Below are 27,278 nucleotides of genomic sequence, written 5' to 3' on the forward strand. Positions count from 1 at the left end.
ATTCCTCAGAGACAAAATACATATTGAAAGATCAGCATAGAATGAATTAGAGCTCACTGACACCAACATATATACCCGCTATGCCAAGACAAGGGTCAAGAGATAAAGGATCTGGCTCCGCCAGACTTTCATTAGGCACAAGTTCCTTTCCACAGGGAAATCTTCTATCAGGCAATTATCACTTGATTCTTTGTAATGTGCAAAAAAGTCAGCCTACAATTTAATGAAGAAATTTTAAACAGAAGAAAGCACCAGTGGCAAAAAGTTTAAAATTACATGAGTGTTAATACAAGCAAAAGAAAGGAATTAATATAGCTACTGAGATTTTAATTATCATACCTAACTATTTAATGAAGGCTAAAAATTCACTTTTACATTCATTCTTCATGTTTTGGCAGAAAATGTTCATCTACAACTCACATTCATTCATTTTTCAGCAAAAAGTCTTACTTGAAAGTTTCTAAAATAATATTAAAAGCAAGGTAGTATTAAAAAATAACAGATTCTTTAAACAGAAATTTAATCAGCTCACAAGTAGCTCAAAAATACTGTTAGAAATATGCTACATGCACTCATTCATACTCATTCAGAATACTACCTTCCCCAAAAGCACAATTCAGAACCTGTAAATAATTTAGGTCCCAATTCTAATTCTGCTTAAATAACATACATGAGTAGTCCAATCACTGGATCTACTAACATTCTCAAGAACATGCAGGCAACTGTAAGACTAGCAAATAGATAAATGCACCTTCTGGAGACAGATGTAAATGAAGCTCCCAGAAGATGATAGAGCTGGCCCACTTACAAACACACGTATTCATGATAATAAACTGAGTAGCTGCTGCATGTGATCCAAAGCTGGGAGGTGCACGTTCTAATTGGTCGGATTATGCTCAAGTCTTAAATTATTTCCATTTTCTCCTCCTACATGTAGCTAACAAAAAAATCACAGTACATGTTTTTCTGCTGCTACACAAAATGTACTAAGATAGCTGGGACAATGCTAAAGTGAAAGGGTCAGAACCAGAAACCAAGGCCTGTAAATTTGGACATTTGTAATTAGGGGTAGGATGTTGAGCTGATAAATGTAAGTTATCTGTCATTCTGCTTGTCATTGTTCAACAGACATACAGCTGTGCATTCTGAACTGAATGTAATTTTCTTGATGAAACCTATATAAACATCCACATACAAACATCTAAGCAGGTTTTCATGCACCTCATTGTCTTCTGTCACTTTAGACTTTTCAGCTTTAGAAAGAAAAAAAAGTCACAAATACACCTTAATGATTAAAGCAAGCCAAACATGGCTCAAACTTTACTTCAGACATAGGGTTAATTATCTTGTAACTTAGCATAACCACTCATAGAAGTATCTTTTCCACTGGCAGAATCACAGAACAGCTGAGGCTGGAAAAAACCTCTAGAGACTATCTAGTCCAACCTCCTAGCTTAAAGCGGGCTCAGCTAGAGCAGGCTGCCCAGGACGATGTCCAGGTAGGTTTTGCGCATGTCCAAGGATGAAGATTGCCCACAGTTTCTCTAGGCAACTTTTTCCAGTGTTCAACCACCCCCAGAGGAAAAAAAAATTACTTTTAGATACTCCCTCCTAAGTCTCAAAAGCAGCAGCACCTCCACAGGGATGTGAGAGCTACAAAAGTACTTGAGATGGAGTCCTCGAAAACAGCATTCTGACATCTGGAACAGCTTGAGCAGTATAAAAATTGAAGTCGATTCCTGGCTCCTGAAGTCATCATACCACAAGAGAATATTACAACACCAACAAAACTGTTCTGAGGACTTGCATTATGGAAAACTGTCCCCACATATCCCCTTCCTTAAAGATTCTTCACAGCTGTTTACCACAGGCTGAAGTGATACTAAAAGAAACTTCCACACTTGTGTGTTTTACAGCATAGAGCTATTTGTTGGATGGTTCTAAGCCATCCCTACAATTGTGAATTCTCAAGGTACAAGAGATTAGTTTTTAACAGACTTTTCAAAGTCCAATATTTTAAGATAACATTATTACATTACTCAAGTATCTTGATAATATCAGCAAGACAGAACAGTCTTAGATGTTGCTTTAAGACCAAATTAAAACCATTTTTAATCTGCCACTATGGAGGTTTTGTAAAGTGATCTCTCAACTGCAGGGTGCATTTTGGAAAAAAACTTTAAAATTATACTATGTACTCTAAACATAACCATTTATTTTTTTATAGAGAAATCACATGTAAGAAACATGTTTCCAGGCGAGCAACTCCAGCGGACAAAGGGACAGAAGTGGAAAAAGCTGGTGGAAGACTCTTGAATACATACCATCATCATTGTTTTCCAGTGGCACACTCCACGCTATTAGGTTCCTTGCTGTACGTCCCTCTTCTGCAACTATTTTCCTCACTTTGTCATGGCTATTAGAGCGTTGGAAAGAAGCCTGAACACAAGAAATACAGGGACGGGGAAAAAATAATATATATAAATCTGTTGTTTGATATGCTAATTTAACCAATACATGGTTAAACCATCTAGAGTGGGGTGCACAAGTAGTTAATTTTCCTCAAACATCCAAAAGAGGTATACATATTCATTTTCACAACTGTTTTTCTGCATGACAAGCAGACTGATTCATCAACGTGACATGAGAGTTACCACCCAGCCCTCAGTATGGGTAAGCCTACACCGCACATTCTTAACCTCTATTTAATTGACTCTCAATGCTGCTAGAGCATCGCAGTAGACTTCGCAAACGTTTTAGTTACTTTCTGTTAATTAGAACTAATTTTTCAAGATAAAAGCTGCATGAGACCAAAATTCATGTGTTAGCTGACTGGAGAAAGGCACAAGATTTATCAGAATCATCTGAAACATGTATAAACACCCCACCTCTCTTTCACTGAGAATATAAGAACCTAGAAAGTATTTCCTGGCAACTATAGTTAGCTGTTATTACCAGAAAGCTGCAGCTGTTCAAAGACAGAATAAGAGACACTGAGGAGGAACTTTGTTTGCCTAATAAATGTATTTCTTTGCAACCGCAAAATACACCATCACAAGACATTTGAAACCAAATATAACATATTTGTATCAACTGACAGATGTCAATTAGACAAAATCTTGCCTCTTCTACAGTGTATCACGTTATTCCTCATAAAATAATTTGAAAAAAGCCAAACTATATACTGTAATGATAAATTAATGTACCATGATAGCACAAAACTGCTGACCCAGTTATCTTTAAACACCAACAAGCTGAACCACAAAGAGGTTACATAAATCAGAATATTATTTTAGGCGTGAACAGACTGAAAATACAGTAAAAACTAATATAGCAGATGAGCAGCTACAATTTATTGAGGTGGTAGGAAATGTAATACAAACGAGAAACTGCTTTTACTTCAATGCTTATGTAATAGTTTTTAACTTAAGTTTCTCTCATCCAGATGTCCTCAATTGCTTGTTTCAAAGCCACAGTGTGCCATCTAGTGCTCCACAGACCTACCTAGAGATATCACCATGTAATACAATGAAAACAAAGAAAAAATAGCATTGCTATATAAGCGAACATCAGGAAAACCTAATGAAATAAATGAAGCAAATTATATATTTTGGTCCAAAGACACCCAAGCAAAGCACAATTAAAAAAAAACAGGCTCTGTACTACACTGGTTCTAGTCTATCCTCATTCTATATAATTAATTGCCGAGTCTCACTAGGAATTTATAGTAAGAATGACCATTTCTGCTGAATCAAGTTTGGTTTAAGCTTTTAATCTCTTGCTGCTTAATGGTACACTTTCCATCATCAATCTAAGAGTTCAAGATCCACAAGTGTCACATAACTGTTTTAAAAACACTTCAAATTACTGTACAAACTGCCAATATAAATACTTATGATAGCTTACTTCAGACAAATAATTTTAACTTAACACCTCTGCATTGTGTCTCTCACAAAGCAAAAGAAGGATGTTCAGACTGCATTTTGCATTAATTTATTCTCAAATCTTCAAAAAAAGACCCAACCACTCACCTTTGCTGGAAGTAAAGCTAATCTATGGCATCCCCAACTGCCAAACTGAAATAAGTAATCAAATAAATCTGTTTTCTTTTATTGCATCTTTTCTTTTAAACCCTCCACCAGCAGACAGTGTTCACTTGGCACAATCTATGCAGTACTTAACTATGGCTTTCCTACAGCATAAGCCCACTCATTCTTGCCGTACACAGAGGACTTGGAAACCACTAATATTTTTTCTTTAGTATTATTTTTTATGCTATTATGTTCCATTTCATCTTTCACTGGTTTTCCTATCTTCTAGGCTTACCATCCCTACTCCTTTAATCTTTCTTCTCACATTTTCCAGATCTCAGATTTCAAGTTTTCTGATTCTCAGCACTTACGGTTTTCTCTTCCAGATTGTCTCCAACTGATTCACATCCGTCTTTGAAATACAACATCCAAAAGCATATGCAAATACTTCAGTGAAGACTTTCTCAATGCTAAACACCATGGACAGGTTATTCACATCTTACAGATGATACTCTAATTTAATCATCTCAAAATGATGCATGGGGCGTTTTTTCTGCAATGTGATATTACCTTTTCAGCACATATAACACATATATTACCACAACTTACAGAGTCATAGAATAACAAAGCCTGGAAGGGACCTCTGCAGCACTAGTCCAACCCCCAAGTCCCCATCCCCTGGTCAGAGCAGAGCCAGCTCTTCCTAATACATAAGCAGAACTTGTCTCGATGCACATATGACCTTCTAGGTTCCTTTCTGCACAACTCCCACAAAGACAGTTGCTTCCCATCCTTGTTTCTAGAGATCATTACTCCCACATGAGTGTAAAACTTGGCATTAGTCCACACCAAACTGACTTTTTCAATTATTTTTTTTAAGCCTGAAAGGCTTATAAAGGAAAGCAGAAATATCTCAAAATGACATTTCCAAGTACTTTGTAACATGAAAATTCTAGTGTCCATAACTTAGAGGTCAGTCAAATAAAAACACCACACCCTTAAAGCGGGTCTTAACAGGACAGTTAGCAATAATGACACATACAGCCACAGAGAAGCTAAACTCTCATGCCAAAGGCCAGAGTGGATATCAACACAGTCTTTTCATTTGACTAGACAAGAGCACACCTTAATACCCTCTTCTGTATGAGTGAAGTGATACTGATGATTGGTTTTGACCGCACCCTCAGCCTGAATCCCTCCTACTTGCTACTTAACAAGCCAAAGTAGTACCTTCCTCAAAGTGCTGTAGATGCAATCATCTGTTCAGCAAAAGGAGTGACTACAAATTTGTTTAGCCTAAATAGCAGATTTTTGTGATTTAGTCTGTACTGCTCTTTGCATGGTTATGAATATTAAAAGACCTTTTATGATGATTTCTGGTTTAATGGTGTCATATACGTATAAATACATTGCTGGAAACAAGCCCACCAGTTTCATCTATGGCACTCTCAAAGAAAACAACTTCAGCTCTAACCTCAGCTATTTCAAAGAACACCACTCTTTTAGTGCAACCAAACATTACGGTCTTACATAAGAGCACAGGTGGGATGAAAGCAGTTTAAAATGGGAATCAGCTGAAACAAATGCCCCGAAGTCCAAAAAAACTATATTCTAACACAACTGGAAATGATGCAAACCAGAAGAAATACTCAAATCTTTTCTACAGTAAAATTAAGTTTTGAAAGTTTCTCATCATGGTATAAATAAATTAAATTGATTCAGTTTCTAGAATCAATACTTTCAGAGAAGGTACAAAGGAACCAATTTACCAATGAATCCCAACATGAAAATTTCGTTTTTCCTGCAGCAGGAAAAAGTCCTACCACACTGCTATAGTAGTTAAACATCTTACCATAATGCTATAGCCTTCCTCCACATCAACAGGATCACTGATTACATTTTTGGACGACCCCATTGAGTTTTCATACCTGCATCAAAATAAATGCAATCAATCATCTTCACTTAAACCACTTCTGAAATTAATTTTAGCTCCTTAGCAGCATTTGTGTCACGGACATCTGATGAATGCAGTACAGTTTTCAGAAGATAGTTTTACTTGTAAAGTGTTCGTACTGCTCCTTACTAAAAGCAGCCAAAGGCCCAAGAAGAAAACAGAAAGAGAATGACCCTACAGAAAAATGTAAATGTATATGTAGAAAGACAGTAAACAGTACAAAGAATATTAAAGCTTTAAAACAAATCAGTGAACAGACTGCTCTAGAATAATGAAAGGCAATCAAAATAATCTCTCCTGAGATAGAAGACCGGGCAAGTTGATTATTAGTTCAAAAAGAAAAATTAATTGGAAACACACCGAGAAATCGTTATCAGATAATAAGAGGTGAAACAAAACAAAACGGAAAATTTCCGTTCTCATTAAAAAAAAAAAAATGTGATAGTTCCTGTAGAAGTCAGGTCTGAGAAAGTAAATACTTTTATAGTATTAGTTTTAAATAGTTTTGAATAGTTTTGAATTAGTTTTGAATAGTTTTGAACTACAGAACCATTGCTACAAATGCAGAATTGCCAGGGCTAAATATTTATAGGTTTATCAAGAATTTCCTGCACAGTGATAACAATTTTGAAATAAAAATAAAGCCTTGGCTTCAGGGTTGAAACAAATTCTAGCCAGCTACTGATTAGAGTGCAAAAACTCTACTGCAACAGTTCTTAATTCCTCTAAAGAATCAGATGGTAACCAGAAGTTAAAGACACTTCTAAATTATCAGATATTAAGTAACAGAACAAGATTAACCTTTAATCAGATCCAAAGTGGGCTTTTATTGTTCTTTATTATTAGTGATACTGCTTTAAGTAGGCAGTTCCCTTATTCTCATATTACATCCTGTACTCATATATTGCTCATTTTTCTTAAAGTAAATATCCAAAACCTATGTCAACAAACAAGCAGTTGTCAAGATTGGCACTTGTTGGTATGCTTTAAGAAAAGCTACTGAGCTTATGAAAACTGAAACATTCTGCAGCTGGTTGAAGGAAGCAGAGTTTTTGAAAACAAAGTAAGATTGTATTTCAGCATTGCTTCAGATGCTGGGATAGGCCCAGCATAAGGGGTCTTCAAACACTGAGGTACCTTTGAAAACTTCTTTGCCCACCAAATTAACTAGATTATAATTAAGGTGTAATAAAAGCTCATTAAACTGACATACATATTGAAGGAAAAGAACTGAGGGCCCAAATATTTTCCCAGTACTGCAGGGCATTTGGAAGTAATTTAGAAACAAGGATCTGTATTTAGAAAAAAGTGTAGAGAAGGCAAACCCTACCCAAGTATGCTGCAAGACCTACAGTACTATCAAGCTTTTGTAACGACGATATTCTCTCTGACAGGGAAGGAAGACCATCAGTTTAAACTGTGAATATCATGAATAGTTTTTAACGTGCAAATACTTCTACACCTTATGGCAGTTTACAGTGCTTACAGTGAGCTTTCCCTGTACGTGCACCTCTCCCTTCCATATCTACAACTTCCACGCCACAAGAAAGGTGGACCCGTACAACTCAAAAGTAACAGCGAGGGTTACAAGCAGAGGAATATCCCACAGACTGAGCAATGCCAGATTTCCTCATAGACGGTGCTCACGACTGCGGGCTCGGGTAGGGGTGACGGGGAACAGACCTCCTGGAACGGGACAGGCCCCTCCGCCGCGGGGCTGAGGCAGCGCTGACGCGGGGCGCACCGCGGGGCTGCGGGGCCCGGCTCCTCGGCGAAACGGCCGGCCGAGCTCCCCCGCACAGCGAGATCTAACCGACACCCACCGACCCCGCTCGCCGCCACCGGCTTCCCAGTTGCCTATAGCAACTGGCCTCTCCCTCTCCCTCTCCCTCTCTCTCTCTCCCCTCCCCCCCCCCCCCCCCGCGCCCAGCCCCACGCTGCGCAGCGGAGGGCCGGGCCGTGCCGTGCCTGGCCGTGCCGCCCGGGCAGGCCGAGGGCCCGGAGCCGCCGGCGGGGGCAGTGCTGGGGGACTTGGCGAGGCGGAGGACAGGTGGGCCTGGCCCGCCGCCATCTTGCCCCGCGCCCGCCGCGCCGCGTCCTGCCCCCTCCCCCCGCCCCGCACCGGTGCGTGCGGAGCGGCCACTCACGCTCTCCGCCGCGCCGCACCGTCCCGCCCGCGCGCGTCCCGCCGCAGTGATGTCATCGCATCCCGCCGCCAGCGTCCGCCCGCCGCGCGCTCTCCTTGTCCCCCCGCCCGGCCCGGCCCGGCCCGGCCCGGCCCCGCGAGCCGCGCATGCGCCGCCCTCCCCGCTGAAGGCATTGCCCTCACCTTGCCCGCCCGGTCCGGTGCCCTATGTCCCTAAGCACTGAGCCCTTCCCTCACCGGTGGGGAGCCGGGAAAAATAGAAAATCTAATACGTGCAGGCAAATACATCGTTGTGTGCAATCCATTGGGTGTACGTGTAGGCGGAGAGCAAAACAGGGACCTGATCCTGGGGTTTAAGCCTGGTGAGGTGTAAGTTATGGTACTGTGTCCAGCTTGGGCACCATACTTGGAGAAAGATGGGACGCGCCAAGAGGCCAGGCCTTTCTGTAGAATCTGAGACCTGGAAAACATGATTTGTGAGGAAATACTGGACAAGTTGAGTCTATTTAGCCAAAAGGGAAGAGTAAAGGGGGATGTGGTAGGAGTGTTTGAGCATTGTGAAGAGAAAGAGAATAACCCATTTCCTCTGCTGTGACAGGAATGACAAGAAGTAAGAGGCCTGGATTGTAACCAGGACAATTGAGGTTGCCATCTCTAAAACGTTAAAAATAATACAAGGATTGGAATAGATGGCTTGGGAGATTATGTATGCTTCAGTCGAAGTCTCCAGGAACAGCAGCACAAACATCTCTCAGAAATTACACGTATACTTGACTCTGGTTCAGAGCAGAGAGCTGAGCCAGGTGGCCCCTGAAGGTCCATCCAAATCCCTTCTACTGTCATTGTTCGATAACAAGCTTCTTGATTATTTATGAGTTGCCTGAGTCTCCACAACTGCCGCTTTGGTCTGCAGCTGCACTGAGCACCATGGTACTGGGCCTTGCATGAAATCCTGCTATTTTGATTTGATGCCAAATCAGATATCACATCAGAAGAGCATCATTTTATAGCCTATTTCCTCAGATATTAATAATTGCACTAAATGCAAAGAAGTAGAAAAACTGGTCTGCAATATCTGCAGTCTCTAGAATACTTCAGGATGCTTTGTGCAAGGTGCCATGAAACAATACTCAGAAAATCATATTTGGGTATTACTAAAGCAAATGAGACACCCATTTTGAAATCCAAACACAAGAGCATTTGAACCTGATTATAGGTAAATTGTTGCTCAGTTTTTTTCCCTTACTTAAGTCCACATGCCAAAATCCAACAACTTTTATAATGGATGAAGGAAGGGTAATCTTTGCGTGCAGGTCTTAGATACACTTAACTGTCTCATATGCAGATTAAAATGTTTACATGTGATAAAAACAAAATTCGGAGAATACATCAAAATGGAAAACTATCTAAATAAAACTACTGTAAATCCATTTATTCTGAAAGTATATAAATGACATGCATTTATACATAACGTGCTGAGTAAAGAAAATTAAGGCTTATTGACATTGGTCAGTCATTTATAAAACTAAAATGTAGAAATGTCAAAAAAATTGTAGTAAACACCAGACAGATAACTTCACTTGTGAGAAACAACTGTTAACAAACTACTGTTTGTGTTGCTGGACAACTGCTCTCATGCTGACAGTTTAACAGGAACAGATTTACATTTGAAGATTGTTCTCTTAGAGAAGACGACATGTCGGTTGTGACCTTCTAACATTAATTCCTTTGTTACAGCAAGAAGAGCTCCAGATAGATTTGTGAAAGACTGTATGTAATTTGGCTTGAGGGCAGGGTGGATTTTTTGGACAAGTCAGAAAATTCAGCACATAAAAAACTTTTTATATGGCATGGCTTGTATTCTGATTTTAAAATAGCTTCACTGATACTGTCTTTTTACTTACAAGTTACAATAGCGATGCATTTGCTGTGCACTTGGTGAAATATTTCAAGGGAACACAAGAGCCTTTTTTTTTTTTTCCCTCTGTATCCATACCAGACTGATCTTGAATTTTATTATAAGACTGATTAACTGCATGCTGGGAAGTGTCTGGATTGTATTTTGACACAGGCTAACTACCAGGAGAAGAATATGATTTCCTATGCTTTCCCTCTTGCCAAGCTTCAGATTTTTTTCCTCATGTATAGGATATAATGACTTTTTGGTTTTGCTTCCTTTATTTTTCTAGTAATCTATGTTTTCTCCTCCTCCTATCTTCAGTCATCTTGGCATATGAACATATTATTAAAAAACTTGCTCTTTGCACATCTACGTTGAATTTGTTGTATGGAGGTTCTTACAGTTGCTTAGGCACTGAAACGTACAACCTGATACACTTGTCAACCCTTGAGATATGCAACAAAGAGGTTGGTTGGGGTGTTTGTAGTGCATTCGACAAAGAAGAAGAATCCATTTCAGTACTGTTTCAGAAACCAAACAAATCTTATTTCTGTTTTGATTTCTTATAGGATTTGCATTGTCTACACACGCCAAAAGTAGCATGACTTCGTTCACATTTTGTATCTGTGATTTATATAAATACTGATGGGAAATTTGACATTTAAACCAGTAAAAGATGTTGGACTTAACTCACTATTAGATTTTTTTAATAGACATTTCTTATATGGGCAGGAAATTGCAGTAACACATAGAGTGATTTATTGCAATATTTTACTCTCAGATCTTCAAATTGAACTGTCGTAGCTCTTCACTGTTAATAGAATTTGAGGTTAACTGGGGAGCTATACATCGCTGTCATCACGGAAGAGACAGGACAGTGCAGCGGCCAGCCTCCATTAATTGAGGGCTCTGCTTAATCCTGGCAACAATTGCATTTCTGGAAATCCAGGTATCGCACTTCTTTCTGTTTAAAAGAGGAGTTCCAGAAATGCACTAATATTGAAAGGAGAAGCAACAAATCTAACAATGGCCTTACGTAAATCTCAATTAATCTAGTAAGAATGATTAATTTGCCCTCAGTGGGATTGGGATCAAAGCAATCCCAATTTGATGTGGCAGCTGTTAGGGATGGTATTTCTGGAGAGGCCCCCTGCTTATTTACTCAATGTATTTTTAGTTTGAGTGGGAAATGAGGTTAAATTTATTTTACCACTTTCTTTTCCGTGTGCTGTGTTGAACAGTTATGAAAATTTGGATTGATCCCAATTTGGATTGATTGTTCACTCATTTATAAAACACAGCTTCCCCTTAACTTTGTGTTAGAAGTGTTATTTTTGAATTGGGCCCTCAATCGAGAGACATGTTCGTCCCTTTTTGGTATAAAACTTTTACGCCGCTCGTTTCCTGTTAATCTTCCCTCATGGCAGGGTTTGCCGATCCTCGTCTGAAGTTCTGTTAAGAGTCACTTCAGCCTGCCGGAAAGTTACCGATGTCTCTTGGTAGCATTTGGTGTCTTCCACTGATGCACCATAAAGGGAAGGGCTGGGCGAGCGAGAAGGGTCAACTTTCTCCCCCTTAGCGCACCCTTCGCGCCCGGCCGCGGCCCCGGCCCCTGCCAGCCCCGCCGCGCCGCCCCCCGTCCCCGCGCAGGCGGCCCCCCGCAGCCCCGCACCGCCCTCGCCCCGCCCTCCGCAGCCCCTTTCCCCGCCCCTCGCCGCCTCTGCCCTCTTCGGCGGGCGAGACTCGGCGGGTGAGATGCGGCGGCGGCGGCGGCCGGTGGTGCTGGCGTTGGGCCTGGTCCTGGCGGCGCTGGGCGCGGCGCGGGGGGAGCACCGCGCCGACTACGACCGAGAGGCGCTGCTCGGCGGGCAGGTGAGCGGCGGCGGCGGGAGGGTCCCCCGGCGGGGCTCCCCCGGCCCGCGGGCGGGAGCGGGCCGAGCGGCGCTTCCCGCCGGCGAGGCCGCGGGCCTGGCACTTCCCTCCGCCTCACCCCGCGGTGGGCAGTGGCGGGCCGGGGTGGGGCCGGGGCGGCCCCAGGGGCGGCGGGCTGAGGCGCGGTTTGCCTGTGCCGCAGGAGGAGGCGGAGGAGTACGCGCGGCTCAGCCCGGAGGAGCAGCAGCGGCGGCTGAGGGCCATCGTGAGGAAGATCGACTCGGACGCGGACGGCCTCCTCACCAAGGGTAACGGCGGGGGTTGCGTGCCCCGGGGCCGAGCTGGTGACGTGCGTGGGGGTCTCAGAGGGCGGGGACCGGGCTTTGGCCGTGTCCCGGGCCTGGCCTAGTGCCTCAGAGAAGGAAAAGGCACGCTCCCCCCATGACACAGCCGGTGACACGCTGTGGAGAATTTCCACGGCAACCCGCTTGCAGTGAGTCAGAAATAACAACAGACTGTATATGGAGGATAGCTCAGACCCTAAGATCTCTGCTTTACATGAAGAAAGAAGTGAAGGTCGTCAGGAGCACACAGGAGTGAGTTAACGTGGGCAAGACAGCAATAGTTGCTTGCAAATAACCTGCTTTGTGCTTGGAGCTGCTCCTTGTGCCTCTGAAGCCACTGTGAATTAAGTGGGTTTCTGTCTTGGAAATCCTGTTTGTGCAGCTCAGAGGGCAAGTTTAAGAGGCCAAGTACACTGCAGACATAATGCTACATACACGTGCTTCAATACCTGGTGATACTAAGTGATACTGAGGTATCATACATTAATTTTATAGAATGACAGGTTGGAAGGGGCCTCAGGGATCATCTAGCCCAACAAGGAAGAACTGTGAGAATGTGCATAGACCACAACTCAAGAGAAAATATGTGAACGGGAAAACATACAGAAGCTTTAGTGAAACAGCTGGGAGTAAGAAGGTGGCAACTCTGAAACAACAAGGATCAGCCCATTCAGGGAATAGCAGAGGCCCACTCTTCCCTTCCTGACTTACAATTGCTGGTCAGCAAAGACTCGTTGCTAGCTTAGTGGAGATGGAAAGCATGGTAATGCTTACCCTAGGAAGGTGTTAGTTGCAACTATCTGTTGCACACATTCGACAATAAAAAACTGCTTTACGCTTTTAAGCAGTGTGTACCTTGCTTACTTGCCTTAAGACTTACTTGAACAAGTTGACACACTGAGGGAGGGTTACACAAAGCATCCAAAACAACCCTAGAAGACCCTGTGTTCAGGCTATTGCATGCTACAGTCCATACAGTGAAACCTCATTGCAGCCAATGAACCCTAGGCAGCCATTCTGCTGAAGGTTGGCAGGATCTCCACTGGCTACACAAGGAGCTTAGACACACAGCATCCATGTAGATGCTTAATTTCAGGTGTCGTAATATCACCTGGCTATGGTGTCACAGGCAGATCTACAGTGGCAGGGAGTAATAGGACCTTTCTTTGCCCCTTCTTTTGCAACCATAACCTCCAGCCTCTAGTTGTAATCCCAGCGCCATCCTGGTGGTACAAGTGCTACAAAACAAAGGGAAAGGAGATGAATCCTGTTGCACAGGCTAAAGCAACAAGCTGTGGCTACAGCAAGGTGGGGCAACTCCACTGACATCAGATGTGTTGGTCCATGTAGGAAAGCAGTCCAACCCAGCCACCTGGCTTCAGGACCTTCACCAGGTCTGGGCTCAAACCCATACTGAACTCTATCCATAAGATTTCCTGTCTTCTCTTGTGTAATTGCTCCCACGTACTGTAAGGAAAAAAATACGACGAAAACACTAATCATGGGTAATTTAAGGCATCTTGACAGAAATTAGAGACATAATATTTTTTAGCTTTGGGGATGACAGTAATATATTTAGGATTTTTCTCTATGCAGTAGGATTTTAAATAAGTCTTTATACAAACTTTGTTATCTAGCCATTATTTAATTCTTATGCCAGAAAATCTGATAATTTTATTAAAAGGCTGTTTTATTCCCTGTAGACAACAAAAATAGTGACTTTTTTAAAAATGTTTAATATACTATTGTCATTTTGTTACTGAATAATTTTATCTGCTATCTCGTCTGAACATATTGGCAATTATCTTGCTATATTACTGCATTCTATAATTTAATTTCCAATTTGATTTTTGGACCAAAGCTGCTCTTTATACCTGAGAAATTAATTTTTTATCATCAGTATTACCAATCTTTTTAACAGCCTTTATCTGCAAACCACTTTTTTTGATCAACTAAAGCACATCCTGAGACAAACTGACTTCCAATAATCATCTTTTTTTAACATTAACTTGTCTCTAAACTTCCTCTGCTTTCTCTGTCAGAAACACTCCACTTTCTTCAGAGGTCTAATATCATAACTCTGTTTTTCTTTTCCCTCTTCCCTCCTTCCTGCTCATAACTTGTAATTTGATCTTGTAATTTGATCATCACAACAGAGTATCAAAGGTCTCTTCCCAGACAGGTTTTTATTAGTCAGGCTTGTGAACTCCGTGGTAAACTCAGGCCCTTCGTTTCAGTACACCCTCATGACACTTTCTTTAATTTTTGAACTCAGTATGAAAATGTGGTGGTGGTTTTGCTGTGATTTTGACAAAAAATGTCCCTCACGTGCACACATACGGAGCAAGTGGAATCCCTGTTCAAACACCAGAACAGTGATACTTAATGAACATGGTATTAAATGTTCAGGAAGCTTTCTAGGTGAGAGGACAAAATACAGTTTTAAAGATGAGATCAACTGTATCTCTAGAATGTCTTCCACTTCATATGCTGAAACTAATCAATGGCACTTTGACTTCAGTGTTCCTGCATCTGGCTGTCTAGAGGTGAGATAGTACATAGCTTTGGCAGGATGGCTAATCTCTGTAATAAACACAGGCCATTCACAATGTGAAGGCTACAAGGGAAGAGCTCTATTTTGAAGTGTACAAATCCTGGCTGTACTCCATCCTGATGGCATGTATTGTATCTGGTCTCAGTCTAATGGCAACTTGTCTTCCCCTTGCTTCCCAAAGGAAAACTTGGTGGAATGTGTTTTTACACTAAGAAACTTACAGTATTGAAGCTTTTTCAGCTCAGTTATTTCTCAGTGTATTGCAAAACATTCTTTGAGAACTTTTTCCTTATTAGTGGCATCTCAGTTTGGAGAATAACAGTGAGAGATGTGGTACATTAATACAGCTTCTCAGAGAAATGAGCGTTCCTGGTGAATGGTGGTGGACATTATGTGCTTAGATGCCTGCGCCTCCTGCCTCAAATGCTGGGAAGTAAACTATTCCATAAGTTTTCTGTCTTTAAGAAAACATGTTGCAGTTTCTTGTGAGACAATGCTGCACATTCAGTCAGTTCACAGAATCTGTTACAAAGTTGGTTCCTTTGGTAATACAAATTCGGTATTCAGAATATAATTTTTAAAATCTCTTGCTGCTTTTCAAAGATACTTAAATAAACCTAGTAAAGTTGTATTGACACTTCTGCCAAGAAGGATAGAACAAGATACTTTAGGATTTAAAAAATGCTGTAAGATTTTTCTACACCAAAGTACATGACTCTTTGGAGCAGGATTTCAGCTGAATTGAAATAGCTATGTACCTTTGGAATGATGGAGAGAACATGTTCTCCGAATCTTCTTTAAATGAAGTAACTTTAATGTATTTGTGTGAATTCATCTGTTTGTTAAAGTTTTATTTCTTTTAGCCACCTTTCTATAAAAACAAGTAGCTTAAAAAGATTTCCAAAATATATAAGGCTTGATTTCAGCCCCAAGTAAAGAGAAAATATCTGTTAATATTTTATTTTGGGTAATGAAGGCAATGCCAGTGAATTTAGTTTTATTTCAGTTTGTGGATTTTTCAAAAGAAACCAAAACTGATGAGAACAATATTTTTTGGGGGGCACAAAGTTAAATTTAGAGTTGTTGGTCCAAACTGTATTCAGCATCATTTTTATAAGGCTTTGAATAGCAACAAAAAAACCCATGGTGAAAGGATGCTACAGTGTTGATTGGCTTCAGATTTGAAAAGGCCTGGCTACATAATCATCTCAAGCTGAGACAAATACGTCAGCAAGCAACAAAAGGGGCAGGCTTCTTGCTACCACTGTTCAGGTCCCAGTGAGATAAATAAGGGTGAAATCAGCTGAAAATGAAGAATCTTCCTTCTTATGGGCTGAGTTTTTAGTGACACAGTTTGCCCTGCAGCTGTACGAATGCCACCTGTAATAATTTTTTCCTACCACGTCCCATGCGTATCAGAATGGGATGCATCACACTTTTTCTGGCAGTGCCAACGTAAGCCAGATTAAACGAACTCTAGCCTAAGGGTAGCAATGGGGAAATGGTACTACGAAAGAAGAACTGAAGGCTATAGCTGTGATCTATTCTCTCATTCAGTTAACTTGAAAAAAGCCATAGCATAGAGGAAACATTGTTTTGCTTTAACTAGCCTCTTGCCTATATGCTTACATCTGAATTGCAGAGTATATTCCAGACTGAATAGACCCATGATATCTTTACAGTTTTTATAGTGCAGATGATTCTGATTTTTTTTTTAAACTATTTTCACAGATGAGCTGAGTTCGTGGATACAGCAATCTTTTAAACATTATGTTACGCAAGAAGCTAAGCAACACTTCAACAACTATGACAAAGATGGTGATGGATTAGTATCTTGGAAGGAGTATAATATGCAAATGTATGATCGTGTAATTGATTTTGATGAGAACAGTGTCCTGGAGGATCAAGAAGAAGAATCATTTCGACAGGTAAAATGTTTCAGTATCAGTTTCTGTAAGCTGTTGGCAAAACACAGCAATGTTTGTTTATTGTGACGGAATAAGATGGGTAGAGAAACCCTAGCAGCTGGCACATGTTTTAACACTTTCATCTATCTGAGATAGGGGAGTAATTAAAAGAAAGTAATGGAGTATTAAAGCTGCTACCAACAAAACAAAGACAGAGTGAAATCATACCTCCTGGCTATATTTTTTTGGCTGAGTGGGGTATGAGTCTGTTGATAGTCTTACCACAGAGCATGGTCTCCAGCCACCAACTCCAAACAAGTTGGCAATCTATTAGGTTACGTTTATAGTCTAACCAGTGTCCTGCCTTCAGCAGAGGCCGGTACCACTGGATTGGAGGCAAAGGAAACCCTTCTACTCTTTAACCCCCTTTATTGCACTGTTCTAGCCACTTTTTCAGGTGTTTCTCAAGTACCCAGTGTGGGGTATCAGTATTGGCTGCTTTAATGTTTTCTATCCATTAGAGATCCACAGAGAAAGCAATAGCAATTCAGACATTTTTAGCAATCAAAATGAATCTCTGATAGCTAAAAGTGGATGTATAAACAACGGAAGTTATGGATTAATCTCATACACAAAAGCAAATACTGTAGAGCGGAAAGGCAAGAGGCAGGGAGGGAAGGTTCACCAAGAGTAACCACACAGCAAAACTTGTTTCCTTTCAAGTTACATATTGATAAGTACATGTCAATATTTTCCAAAAAGAGAATAAGTGAGTTTTTAGACTATTCTGGCTTGAGGATGGTTTGTTTTTGGTTTTTTTTTTCCCTGAGACGATTGCTTTGGCTGCTTTTAGTAAAGAAGTAGTAGTTTATATAGGATGATGGCAGAAGTGAAGCTAAGTTAGACAAGGGGCAGGGGATTTTACACACTGAAGAAACAAACTGTAAAGCTTTGGTCATGTAACTGAATAATTACATAGCTGTTAAATAAAACAAGACTAAAATGGAACTACCAATCAAAATACTGATCCCTTGTTTGAGATATTGCCATAACAGACACATAGGCTGAGCTTAGACGACTCCTACACACTTATTTATGCTGTACTTTGACTGCTTGTACATTTTCCTGCTTGCTGACTTTTTCAACATATATTATAAAGAGCAAAATGAGCAGCGTTGTACAAGCATCATATGTCAGCTATCTTCAGCATTTTCCTTACATTTGGAAATTGGTGATCCTGCTCTAATCAAGATGGAAGAGTTAGACTATGATATCAGTTTAGAATTGACATCAAGTAAGCATATGAATTTACCAGAAGGTGGCAGCCTTGTTCATCACTTTGTAAAAAAACACTGAAAAATAGGCTTTTCCCCTCAATAGTTCAAGTTTATGTTGCAGTCCAGTACTTTCTGTGCTTCTGAATTGCCTTCTTATTTAAACTCTTAGCTAAGGTCAGCTTCTCTTCAAGAGTACGTTTAATTATTTTGCAGAATAGTTAAGGTCTTACAATTATACTTTATTTGTTACACTAATTTGTTAACCTTTATTGATGAGGTTAGCCTAATTTTGAGAGAAGCGTCAATAAATAGGGTATAAACTTAGTACAATTTCAAATGGTTATTTTTAAAGTATTTGTGATCTCTGGTTTGCTGGCCACTCCCTTATCCAGATCGGAGTCATACTGATAGCACAACACATTTAATCATGGGAGTCCAAAATTTTTGTAGCTCTCGTCACATGCAGTTTGAGTAGAGATCAATGGCATGGGTCTGTATTTTGTCTAAAGGGACTGTACAAAATGAAAAAAAAAAAACAACAACCAAATATTGTTTGCACATTTGGAATGCAGAAACAGGAAGTGTGAGATATTCAGAAATAAGAACTTGTCTGCTTATTGTGGATACTTATTATTTTTAAAAGGCATGCTAATATTTATACTTGAAACAGATTAGAGAAGTGACTTTGCTTTGAAATATGTTCAGATGTAATGGGCAACAGTCTTGTATTAAAGGAATCTCTCTAATCCTTCAGCACTTAAAATGGCTTCAGAAAAGACATTTTACGTATATGATATTTCAAGACCACCTTGAACTACAAACAGGCCTTGTTACAAATGAAATATGGATCCAGAAGGTTAAATGTCCTCAAAATGTAAATTTTGGAATTAGCAATGGCTGTCATTAACTATAATCACTGTACTCCACTAGGTTAGTTTGGCAATTGGTGACTTTTAGAAGAGGAAGCATGTATAAAGACAAGAATTCTTGGTCTTTTTGTTATCTCCCTTCAATCTTTTTGAAGCCTTGGCTAAGAGTGTGTTTTAAATGTCTCCTTACATGGAGAAAAAGGTAGTTTTAATGCAAATCTTAAAATAAAACTACTTCAGTTAAAAGTGCTGTTCTTGTTGCTCTGGTTGAGCTCTTTTTAGTGAAAATATAACATCAGTATAATATGAGTAGGTATTGTGAAACAATATTCTAATGAGCTTATGGCCAGCTACTATAATGTTGGTTTTCCTTTTCATTAAGTGCTCTAACTAAATCTATTTTCTAAGCTTCATTTAAAGGAGAAAAAGCGTTTTGAAAAAGCTAATAGAGATGATGATCCTGATCTAAATGTGGATGAATTTGTTGCTTTTGAACATCCTGAAGAAGTGGAATATATGACGGTAAGGTTTAGGAGGGTATCGTTATCAGCATGTGTACACAGATGCAACATCTTTTTAATGTACGTGCTTAGCCCCAGTACCACAGGAAGTGTGCTTTAGAGCAGTTAGGTGTATTGCTTTTACAGACCAAACTAAAAATCTGATACTGTGTTGTAGATCCAGTGCAGGAGTTCAGGAGCTGGAGCAGTAGTTCAGTGCTTTTCCTTGAAATCTCTTTCAAGGACTATTACTGCACAATTGTCGCAAACTTTTGGGATTGGACTGGCATAGCTCTCTCTAAACTCTGTTAGGTTGGAAATACATCAGTGAGACTTTAGCTTGAGGAGGTTTCAAGCCTAGTTGAGAGTTCAGTTCTAGTTAAGGGGACTGACACAAAATGTTTCTTTGTACAGAAGATCAAGCGCTGGTTACTCTCTTTGCTCAAAGTGTCACAATAGTCACTTTTCTGGCCAAAAAAAAGAGTATTCAAGCCCATCTGAAGCTCTAGTATTGACTGTACTATGCTCAGAGTTTGGGGTATTATTATTTCAGCCAGGATTACTTTGTCATTGGGCATCTGTTTCATCACTGCTGTGACTGTTGGGGTCATTCCAGCGCAGTACCAACAGTTGTCCCCAGTTAAAAGTACATTGGTGCTTTCGTGCAATAGAGCCTTCAGTTTTGGCTGTCTGATGCTGCAGAGGCAACTGCCTGGAGGAGCACCACGCAAACAAAACAGAGCCTCTGTGTTGACATAACTGTTGATTATGGACAAACAAGAAAAGACAGAACTACGAGAACAGGCACACTGGCTTCACAGGCCCAAAAGACCAACTGTTTTCCAAACAATTTCATAAAGTTGCAAAAATGCAAATTAGTGAGTACATCCCATGAAGAAAGAAAAGTGGAATGAGATGATACAGCTTTGCACAAGTAGCTGAGAAACGTGAATTTGTATAGTTTTGGATTATGGTGAAGGATTCATCTTTCAGATTTGGTTTTCATAAAACCTGACATCTTAGACTCTTAAGAACTGATCTGTTTTGTTGCACAGGAACCAATTACTGCACTAGTCTGCATAAAACAGAAAAGGAGATTTGAAATGAGCGAGTCTTTACTTCAAAGAATACCTTATTGTTCTAAAACAATGTATTGCTATTTCTCTTGATTACAAGGTGCTAATTTTTCACAAATGGATATTTTGCTTTTTGTGTGTATGCAAAAGGACTTTGTCATTCAGGAGGCCTTAGAAGAACATGATAAAGATGGTGATGGATTTGTTAGCCTGGAAGAATTCCTTGGTGATTACAGAAGAGACCCAAGTAAGGAAAAAGGTTGGGGGCAGGAAAGAAGGAGCTGAACAAAAGCTTTTTGGAATGGGGTGAATTGTATGCACCTTTATTTTCAACTTGTTACACCTCTACTTACAAGTTCTGACATGATTTATTTACATCACATACAGGTTCTGATGTTATCTACATTATCCTGCCTGTTAGAATAATATAGTTTCCTGGTACTGGGCATCTTTCAGTTATTGCTATTTCATATCATTTCAGTCTGCCCTGTATGTATTTAGCAGTAGTTTGTGTGTAGCCCATTCTACTATTTCCTTGCAAGTTCCTACTTGTTTTCCTGAAGACTGAGGCATATTCCTCATCGCTGGGTATGCAGCTGAAATAAGATGCAGCTTTGCCAGCTGAACACAACTGCAAAACCAGCCGGCAGGAACATAAGGTTAAACTTACCTGGTCTTTATGAGCTGAAGAAGGCAGCTGTCAGCCTTGCTTTAGAAGGATTAAAGCTGTGTTTTAAGAGTTGGAGGGGAAGTGTAAGGTGCCCATTCACTGTACCAGATACCAAAAGCCTATCTGCTTTCACTTTTTATTTTTTTTCCACTCATGCCCTTCCTTAAACTTGCTCTATGCCTTAACAAGAAAAAGGACGCTCACCCGGTGTTTATCAATACTTTTCTCTAGCTATGTTGCTAACAGATAAATATTTCATAGGCTATATTTGAATTGCTGCAAGATAGGGCAAATAACTCCTCCACTTCCAAAAAGACCAGTAGCTTAGGGCATATGGAAAGTCTGCTTGGTCGTAAGGCATGCTAATTCTTAAGAGTGGACTACCATCCTAGTTGGAGAAAATGTTTAAGCCACATGAGGATACAGAGAAATACAGGAATAGTTGGTTGTTCTTCACTGCAGCCAACCCCCTGGAATTTCACCTCTTATTACCATCTTTGTCTGCCAGAGCCAGTAAAAACAAGGCATCTCTCCTGCAACCACAGGGTTCCTTATCTTTTTCTTGCTCTGACTTGGAAAAAATCTTTTCCAAGCCAGTCTATCCAAAGCTGTTAGAAAGGAGTGGAATTGTTGCTAGGGTCCTTACAGTAATAGATAACAGCTTTGTCATTAAAACTTTTTAGCAAGAATTCAGAATCACCTATAACTGTAGAAACTACTTCAACTTTTCTCCAGATGGCCATCTCTTCTGCAGACAGTGTTCCTGCAGCATGCTTTAAAATGACTAATAAACTACATGGTGGGTCTGGTTTCATAATTGTCTTGTGGTTTTGGGTAACAGCGTATGGGGAATGGTGTCATTAAGGGATTATCTGCATGTAAACTAGATGTTAGAAAGGAAGGAGAGAGACTTTGCTCTTTTTCTTTTATAGTAGAAACCTAATTATTTTTAAACTGTAACTTACCAGCTTGTGATGTCAACTGCTTTTGATTGACAAGGTTTAAGAAGTCTTAATATCTGTCTGCTTGTCTGCAAAGTTTACCAGTGGTGAAAGATCAGTTGCTTGAATTGCTTCTAAATTTCTCAAGAGTTAGAGACAAGTTTAAGATTGCTGGCTAGGTTGCAGGGTGCAATACCAGTGCATAGGGTAAGTAGAAATCATGTAAACAAATAAGTAAAACCAGTAAATGGAATTGGTTTGGATATATTCCAGGTATTTTAGAAAAAAAAAAAAAAAGACAGTAAACTAATATGAAAGCCTGCAGTATTGGCCAGAGTCTATTGAGCTAATCAGGAGCTTTGCCTTCTCTGTTTTCTGTCACAGATGGGCCTCCCTTGATGTTAAAGCAAGGGAACAGACAGTAGAATGTTATTAAAAACTTTGTATGGCCTTATAATGTCATAAGCCCATATACTGCAAAACACTAGATATCTACATACTTTTTGGGACACTTGTTAATTTAATGTTTTTCCCTGCTTTCCTTCATCCATTAAGTGCTGAGATGACCATAAGGTCTCAGTCAATTTTTGTGTTGTATTTTATGAGATTAAGTGAATTTGCTTAGGAGAAAAGGTGAGGTAAAGAGTGGCTTTAAACTTGGCAAATGTGTCTTACCAGCTGCAAGGGAAGATCCAGAATGGATACTTGTTGAGAAGGATCGGTTTGTGAATGACTATGACAAGGATAATGATGGAAAACTCAACCCTCAAGAGCTGTTGTCTTGGATAGTACCTAATAATCAGGGGATTGCACAAGAAGAGGTATGTATTTTGACTGCTGTTCAGCTTCTAATTAATGCATTACAATTCTGAAGGTATCACAAAAAAAGATGCATTCAGGTTTACCATGTCTTAGTATTTGAAAAAGAATGCTTAGTAATCTTTGCATTTATTTTTAACCTTTTTTTCAGTTTGACAAAGAACGCAGGTCCTTTAACTGTGTTAGGCAAATTGGAAATTCCTATTAATTGTCTGAATGTCTGTAAATTAACAAAGTGCTTTTCTACATGTTTACATAGTTTATCTGGTTTGGCTTAAGAGTACAGTCTTTTAATCAGTAATTTTTTAGTTATTGTAGGGAAATCTAATGATATATACTCCTAAAAGAAGCTGTTATGTACTGACAGCATAATTCTGAAAACAAAAATTGATCATGATTCTTCTAACTGGATAAGTGACCATAATTTGCAGCAGTAAAACCTTGCCTTTTCTGAAATACAAGAAAATGGAAGTATTCTATGATTCAGGATGCTGTAGTGCAAACTTTAATGATGATAATTAAAATGGTTTAATCAGGGATAAAACACTGTAATAGGTCTAAGCGGATTCTCATTTTCGCTGTCTTTAGTTTACTTTTTTTTTGTAGCTGGCAGAAGCACTGAGTGTTCCAGAATAACCTGTTTTACTAAGCAGACTATACAGTCACTGACTGCAGTAGTGAGGATTTCTGCCTTTCTGCTAGTAACTTTTTATCTTAATTGGTCCAAATCTCCTTCCTTTTTACTGGAGGATTTTGGTGTTCAGAATGGCATGAACAACAGGTCTTCCCATGCCTCGGTAATTCCTGGTAAAAGGAGGAGTCACTTTGTATCAAACAGCATAGCCTATCTGCTGTGTTGGACTAGCTCATTACTGAGGTCCCACCTCTTCTTTTTTCAGCTCTGTCGGTGACAGAAAAAGCAACACGGCTAGCACGCAGCACTGGGTGCTCACGTATCTAACCTTGAAGGAAGCAAAGCTTTCTTTTTTTTTTGCTCTGGTAGTATTTTTGTAAATGTGAATCTGTAAGCCTTTGCACAGTCTGGTTTTTTTAACATCAGACTCTTGAGGGTGGTCGGTTCTTATTTCACAGAAACGATACTGTTCTAACTGAAATGAATTCTGCGTGGTGTTGAGTGTACTCATACCTGTTGGTTTGCTTGGTTGTGTTTGGGTTTTTTTTAGCAGTTCTTTGCTATTCAATGAAATTTTAGCTCAAAGCAAGGCCATGCTGTAGTAATAGCTCGGTTCTGGAGGAAATGAGGGTTGGTTTTTTTTGTGTTTTGTTTTTTTTTTTCCCCCCCTCTGATGTGCTGTTTTTTTCTTCAGTTAATATAAAGGCTTAGCAAAGTCATCAATCCTAAAGAGATTGACTTAAGCTATAAACTGCTGTTTGAAAGCTGAATATTGCAGTTTCATTGTGGCATTGAGAAATGACTTGAGAAAATTGGTAGCTAAATAACATAAAATTAGAGAAATTACTATACATTCAATTTCCCGGAATTGATACGTGTTTAACAAGATGCTTGTCTTAATATCGTAGTTTTTGCCATGCAGAGTGCATTTAAAATCTGCTTGGCTGACGTTAGTCCCTGCTATTTTCTTCAGTCCTTCTTGGTGACGTAGTCAGCTTAAATGTAAGTAATATTTAATTTTTAAAGAAGCCACTAAGCAGTTATATTGAGCCAAAACAATCAGAAAAGGTAAAAAGTAGGTACAGAAGGATTCTCTAAACCATTGTATTTGTAGATGTTTAGCAAATACAAGTAAAAAACATGCAATACTGGGACTCCCCTACTTCTCAGAGATAATAAGTGCAATAGAGGTGCTGCACCAGTTTGTTCACTTTGAGCTATGCAATACCTATGAATAAGCTGCAGAATATTTTAGTTGTAATTGCATTTTTGTTTTACTGCTGACTTCCTTCCCTTTATAGTATATAAATAAGCAAAAGTCTGATAACTGTTTTTACTTGCAGTTTCATTTGATATTGTCATGATTTAATATTTAAAGTTTTTTCAGAAGAGGAAGTTTTTGCTTTTAGGAAAATAGGGAAAGCGTGAAGTGCTACCCAAAGTTGAAGTTCTTATGCATAGATGGCTTATATTGTCCACCACTGAAGGCAGAAAACCCTTTTTCACAGTGGTCATCAAATGCTTTCCAGTTACATTTTAATCATCAATTAAAGCCGTGGAGCGTTTTTTTTGGAAATCATAAATAGATACAGATTATCCAGCTGCAAATCTTTTTTTTTTCTTTTTTTTTTTAATATGCATGTATGATGGAAGAGAGAGCCTCCACAGCTTCAGGAAATAAAAAATGGCTTAGGACAATAGACAACTCTGGAGTTGAAAGCAAGAGATGCTTACAGCTTATTAACCTGAGAGCTGTAAACGATGCTTCTCTTGTCAGACACAGGTTAAATATGGGACAGAGATAACAGGCACACACTTCTGAGAGAATGCACAACTTGAAGACAGTATTGGCTCAAATCCTAGTTGAGGTCCCACCCATCAAGAACTTGCTGTTGTAGCTGTCATTCTGTGGCTGAATGTCCAAGGGGCCCTCTGAAAACCCAGGGTCTCTAGCTGACATGCCAAGCTTGCATTTTCTGCAGACTGTACACTGAAGGTGTGTACTGCACTCGCCCGTGGATTTCAAGGACTACAGGTGGTTCTAGGAATATGATTAATCTTTGCTGGCTTAATAATGTCTTCCACCCTCAAAGTAAAGCTATGGGTTTGACATTGGTTTGTTGCTTTAGAATTGATAGTGAGGGTAAAGGTTTGATATTGTGATTTTTCCACCAAATGAAAGAGGCAAAGAAAAACAAACCAAGGAAAGAAAGGCTCTGTTTTGACTATAAAATCTTGTCTAGCTTGTTAAAATAACAGCGTTGTGGCAGGACTTTGACAAAGCTGTCCCAAAAGCATTATTGATAAATGTTCACATCTAGTAACTGTGCACATGGTGTTCCATTTATTTTAAAGGCTCTTCACCTTATTGAAGAAATGGATTTGAATGATGATAAAAAGCTTTCTGAAGCTGAAATTCTTAAGAACCAGGATTTGTTTCTTAACAGTGAAGCGACAGATTATGGTAGACAGCTTCACGATGAACGTTTCTACCATGAAGAACTTTAGATTATTTATTTTGTGATCTCTTTTTCTTCCCTTTCTTCCATTTGGAGCTTTTGTTAAAAGCACCCATCAGCTCTGTTGCAAGTTGTTATGCTGTAATTACAGTACACTAATGTTTGTGTAAATAATTTTCATTCAAAATTTAATTGTCCTCCTGCAGACTTCATTGGGCCTCTTCTAGCCTTCAAAATAATCTTAAATACTTACCTCCAAAATTATATAGTGTTGGAAATAAATTACTTCAGGAGTAGTACTGTGTTGTGAAGAGTTGTCCTACTGTATGTGAAGAAAATGGAGAATATAAATGGTTCTGAAAGAATGCAAAACACAGTAACTGAGAGACTACTATTTCTTCTAATCAGTTTAATTAGGGTGGGAGTGGGGAAGATGGGGGGATGTTTAGAGTCAGTATTAACTGTGTTTTATTTAATACGTTTGGAGAAACACTTAGATTAATGCCTCAGTTGTTTAAGGGTTTTCTACTTAATTATAAATGGTTTCTATACTGTGTTTTATTGTATCATAAAACTTGCTATTTTTACATCTATAGACAATAATAATTTTTAATGTACAGTTCTACAGCATTTGCAATACAATGGTATTTTACGGTGTTAAGACCCTCTTTATTTGTTGGATTAAAATTTAGAATATTGTGTTTCTGTGTTTTGTCCATTTATTACTTACTGTGGGTCATCCATAGCAATTCTTGAAATGTGAACAATGTATGTCATGTACAATGGCACCATTCTTAGCCTTTATAAACCAAGGACATGACATCTCCTCTGGATGCTAAAGTAGATTCAGAAAAAGCGAAGTGTGCATTTAGCATTTCCTGGACCAGTTTGCAAAAGCAATTGTATTTGTTTTTTTTAGTTGGGATGATGTATGGAACTCTAAAACAGTAAGGCATTACATAATACTGGTAGTAACAACCTCTCAAAGTTAGCTTTGGTTGCAAGCTCCACAATTACCATTCATAAAAGTAAGTACTGTCCTGCTAGGTGATTATTTGAAATAGCCTGAAAGGTTAATGGCACGACAGATTCCATTTAGGAAAGTACATATATTAGCTTTTTATCTCCTAGGATGTCACAGAAGTTATTTATTTCAGTTCCTGGGAATGTGAGTACAACTATTGCCATGCTGGGGGTGGAATCTCATTTACCAAAAAAAAAAAAAAGAAATCTAATTAAATCCAGCATGTCCAGGAATATTAGAACAGTTGTCATCTTTGTTGGTTTGAAATGTACCCAAAGGTGCCTGTTTGTTATTCTTTAGG

At 39.5% G+C, this 27,278-nt stretch overlaps 2 protein-coding genes across 5 annotated transcripts in view; one reads left to right on the forward strand and one right to left on the reverse strand.

Moving 5' to 3' along the window:
* The window catches only part of SCAPER (S-phase cyclin A associated protein in the ER), a 180,549-nt gene extending 172,287 nt beyond the window's left edge, over positions 1-8,262 (reverse strand). For both annotated transcript variants that reach the window (XM_064456758.1, XM_064456759.1), the window contains exons 1-3: positions 8,133-8,262; positions 5,884-5,959; positions 2,325-2,439 (exon numbers count right to left, since the gene is read on the reverse strand). In XM_064456758.1, the coding sequence (XP_064312828.1) occupies positions 2,325-2,439; positions 5,884-5,959; positions 8,133-8,188 (247 nt within the window). In that variant the 5' untranslated portion in view covers positions 8,189-8,262. The remainder of the gene's footprint in view (positions 1-2,324; positions 2,440-5,883; positions 5,960-8,132) is intronic.
* A 3,479-nt stretch (positions 8,263-11,741) lies between these two features.
* Positions 11,742-26,654, forward strand: RCN2 (reticulocalbin 2). 3 transcript variants are annotated; one of them, XM_064456762.1, is made up of 7 exons: positions 11,742-11,903; positions 12,106-12,211; positions 16,533-16,729; positions 19,263-19,376; positions 20,581-20,677; positions 22,720-22,862; positions 25,140-25,832. In XM_064456762.1, exons 1-7 carry the CDS (start codon positions 11,787-11,789, stop codon positions 25,173-25,175), a joined length of 810 nt encoding a protein of 269 aa, XP_064312832.1. In that variant the 5' UTR covers positions 11,742-11,786; the 3' UTR covers positions 25,176-25,832. The 3 variants fall into 3 exon arrangements, with proteins under 3 accessions (XP_064312832.1, XP_064312830.1, XP_064312831.1); XM_064456760.1 differs by lacking the exon at positions 25,140-25,832 and adding an exon at positions 25,850-26,654 and having other exon boundaries at positions 11,745-11,903; XM_064456761.1 differs by lacking the exon at positions 25,140-25,832 and adding an exon at positions 25,850-26,654 and having other exon boundaries at positions 11,745-11,903; positions 19,275-19,376.
* The last annotated feature ends 624 nt before the right edge of the window (positions 26,655-27,278 follow it).

The sequence above is a fragment of the Phalacrocorax carbo genome, chromosome 7, assembly GCF_963921805.1.
Source record: "Phalacrocorax carbo chromosome 7, bPhaCar2.1, whole genome shotgun sequence".
Taxonomy (NCBI): domain Eukaryota; kingdom Metazoa; phylum Chordata; class Aves; order Suliformes; family Phalacrocoracidae; genus Phalacrocorax; species Phalacrocorax carbo.

Coding starts and splice junctions, on each gene's coding strand:
- RCN2 (XM_064456760.1), top strand. CDS start 11,787: ATGCGGCGGCGGCGGCGGCCGGTGGTGCTGGCGTTGGGCCTGGTCCTG. Junction 11,904..12,105: donor AGGCGCTGCTCGGCGGGCAG/GTGAGCGGCGGC, acceptor CCTGTGCCGCAG/GAGGAGGCGGAGGAGTACGC. Junction 20,678..22,719: donor TGATTACAGAAGAGACCCAA/GTAAGGAAAAAG, acceptor GTGTCTTACCAG/CTGCAAGGGAAGATCCAGAA.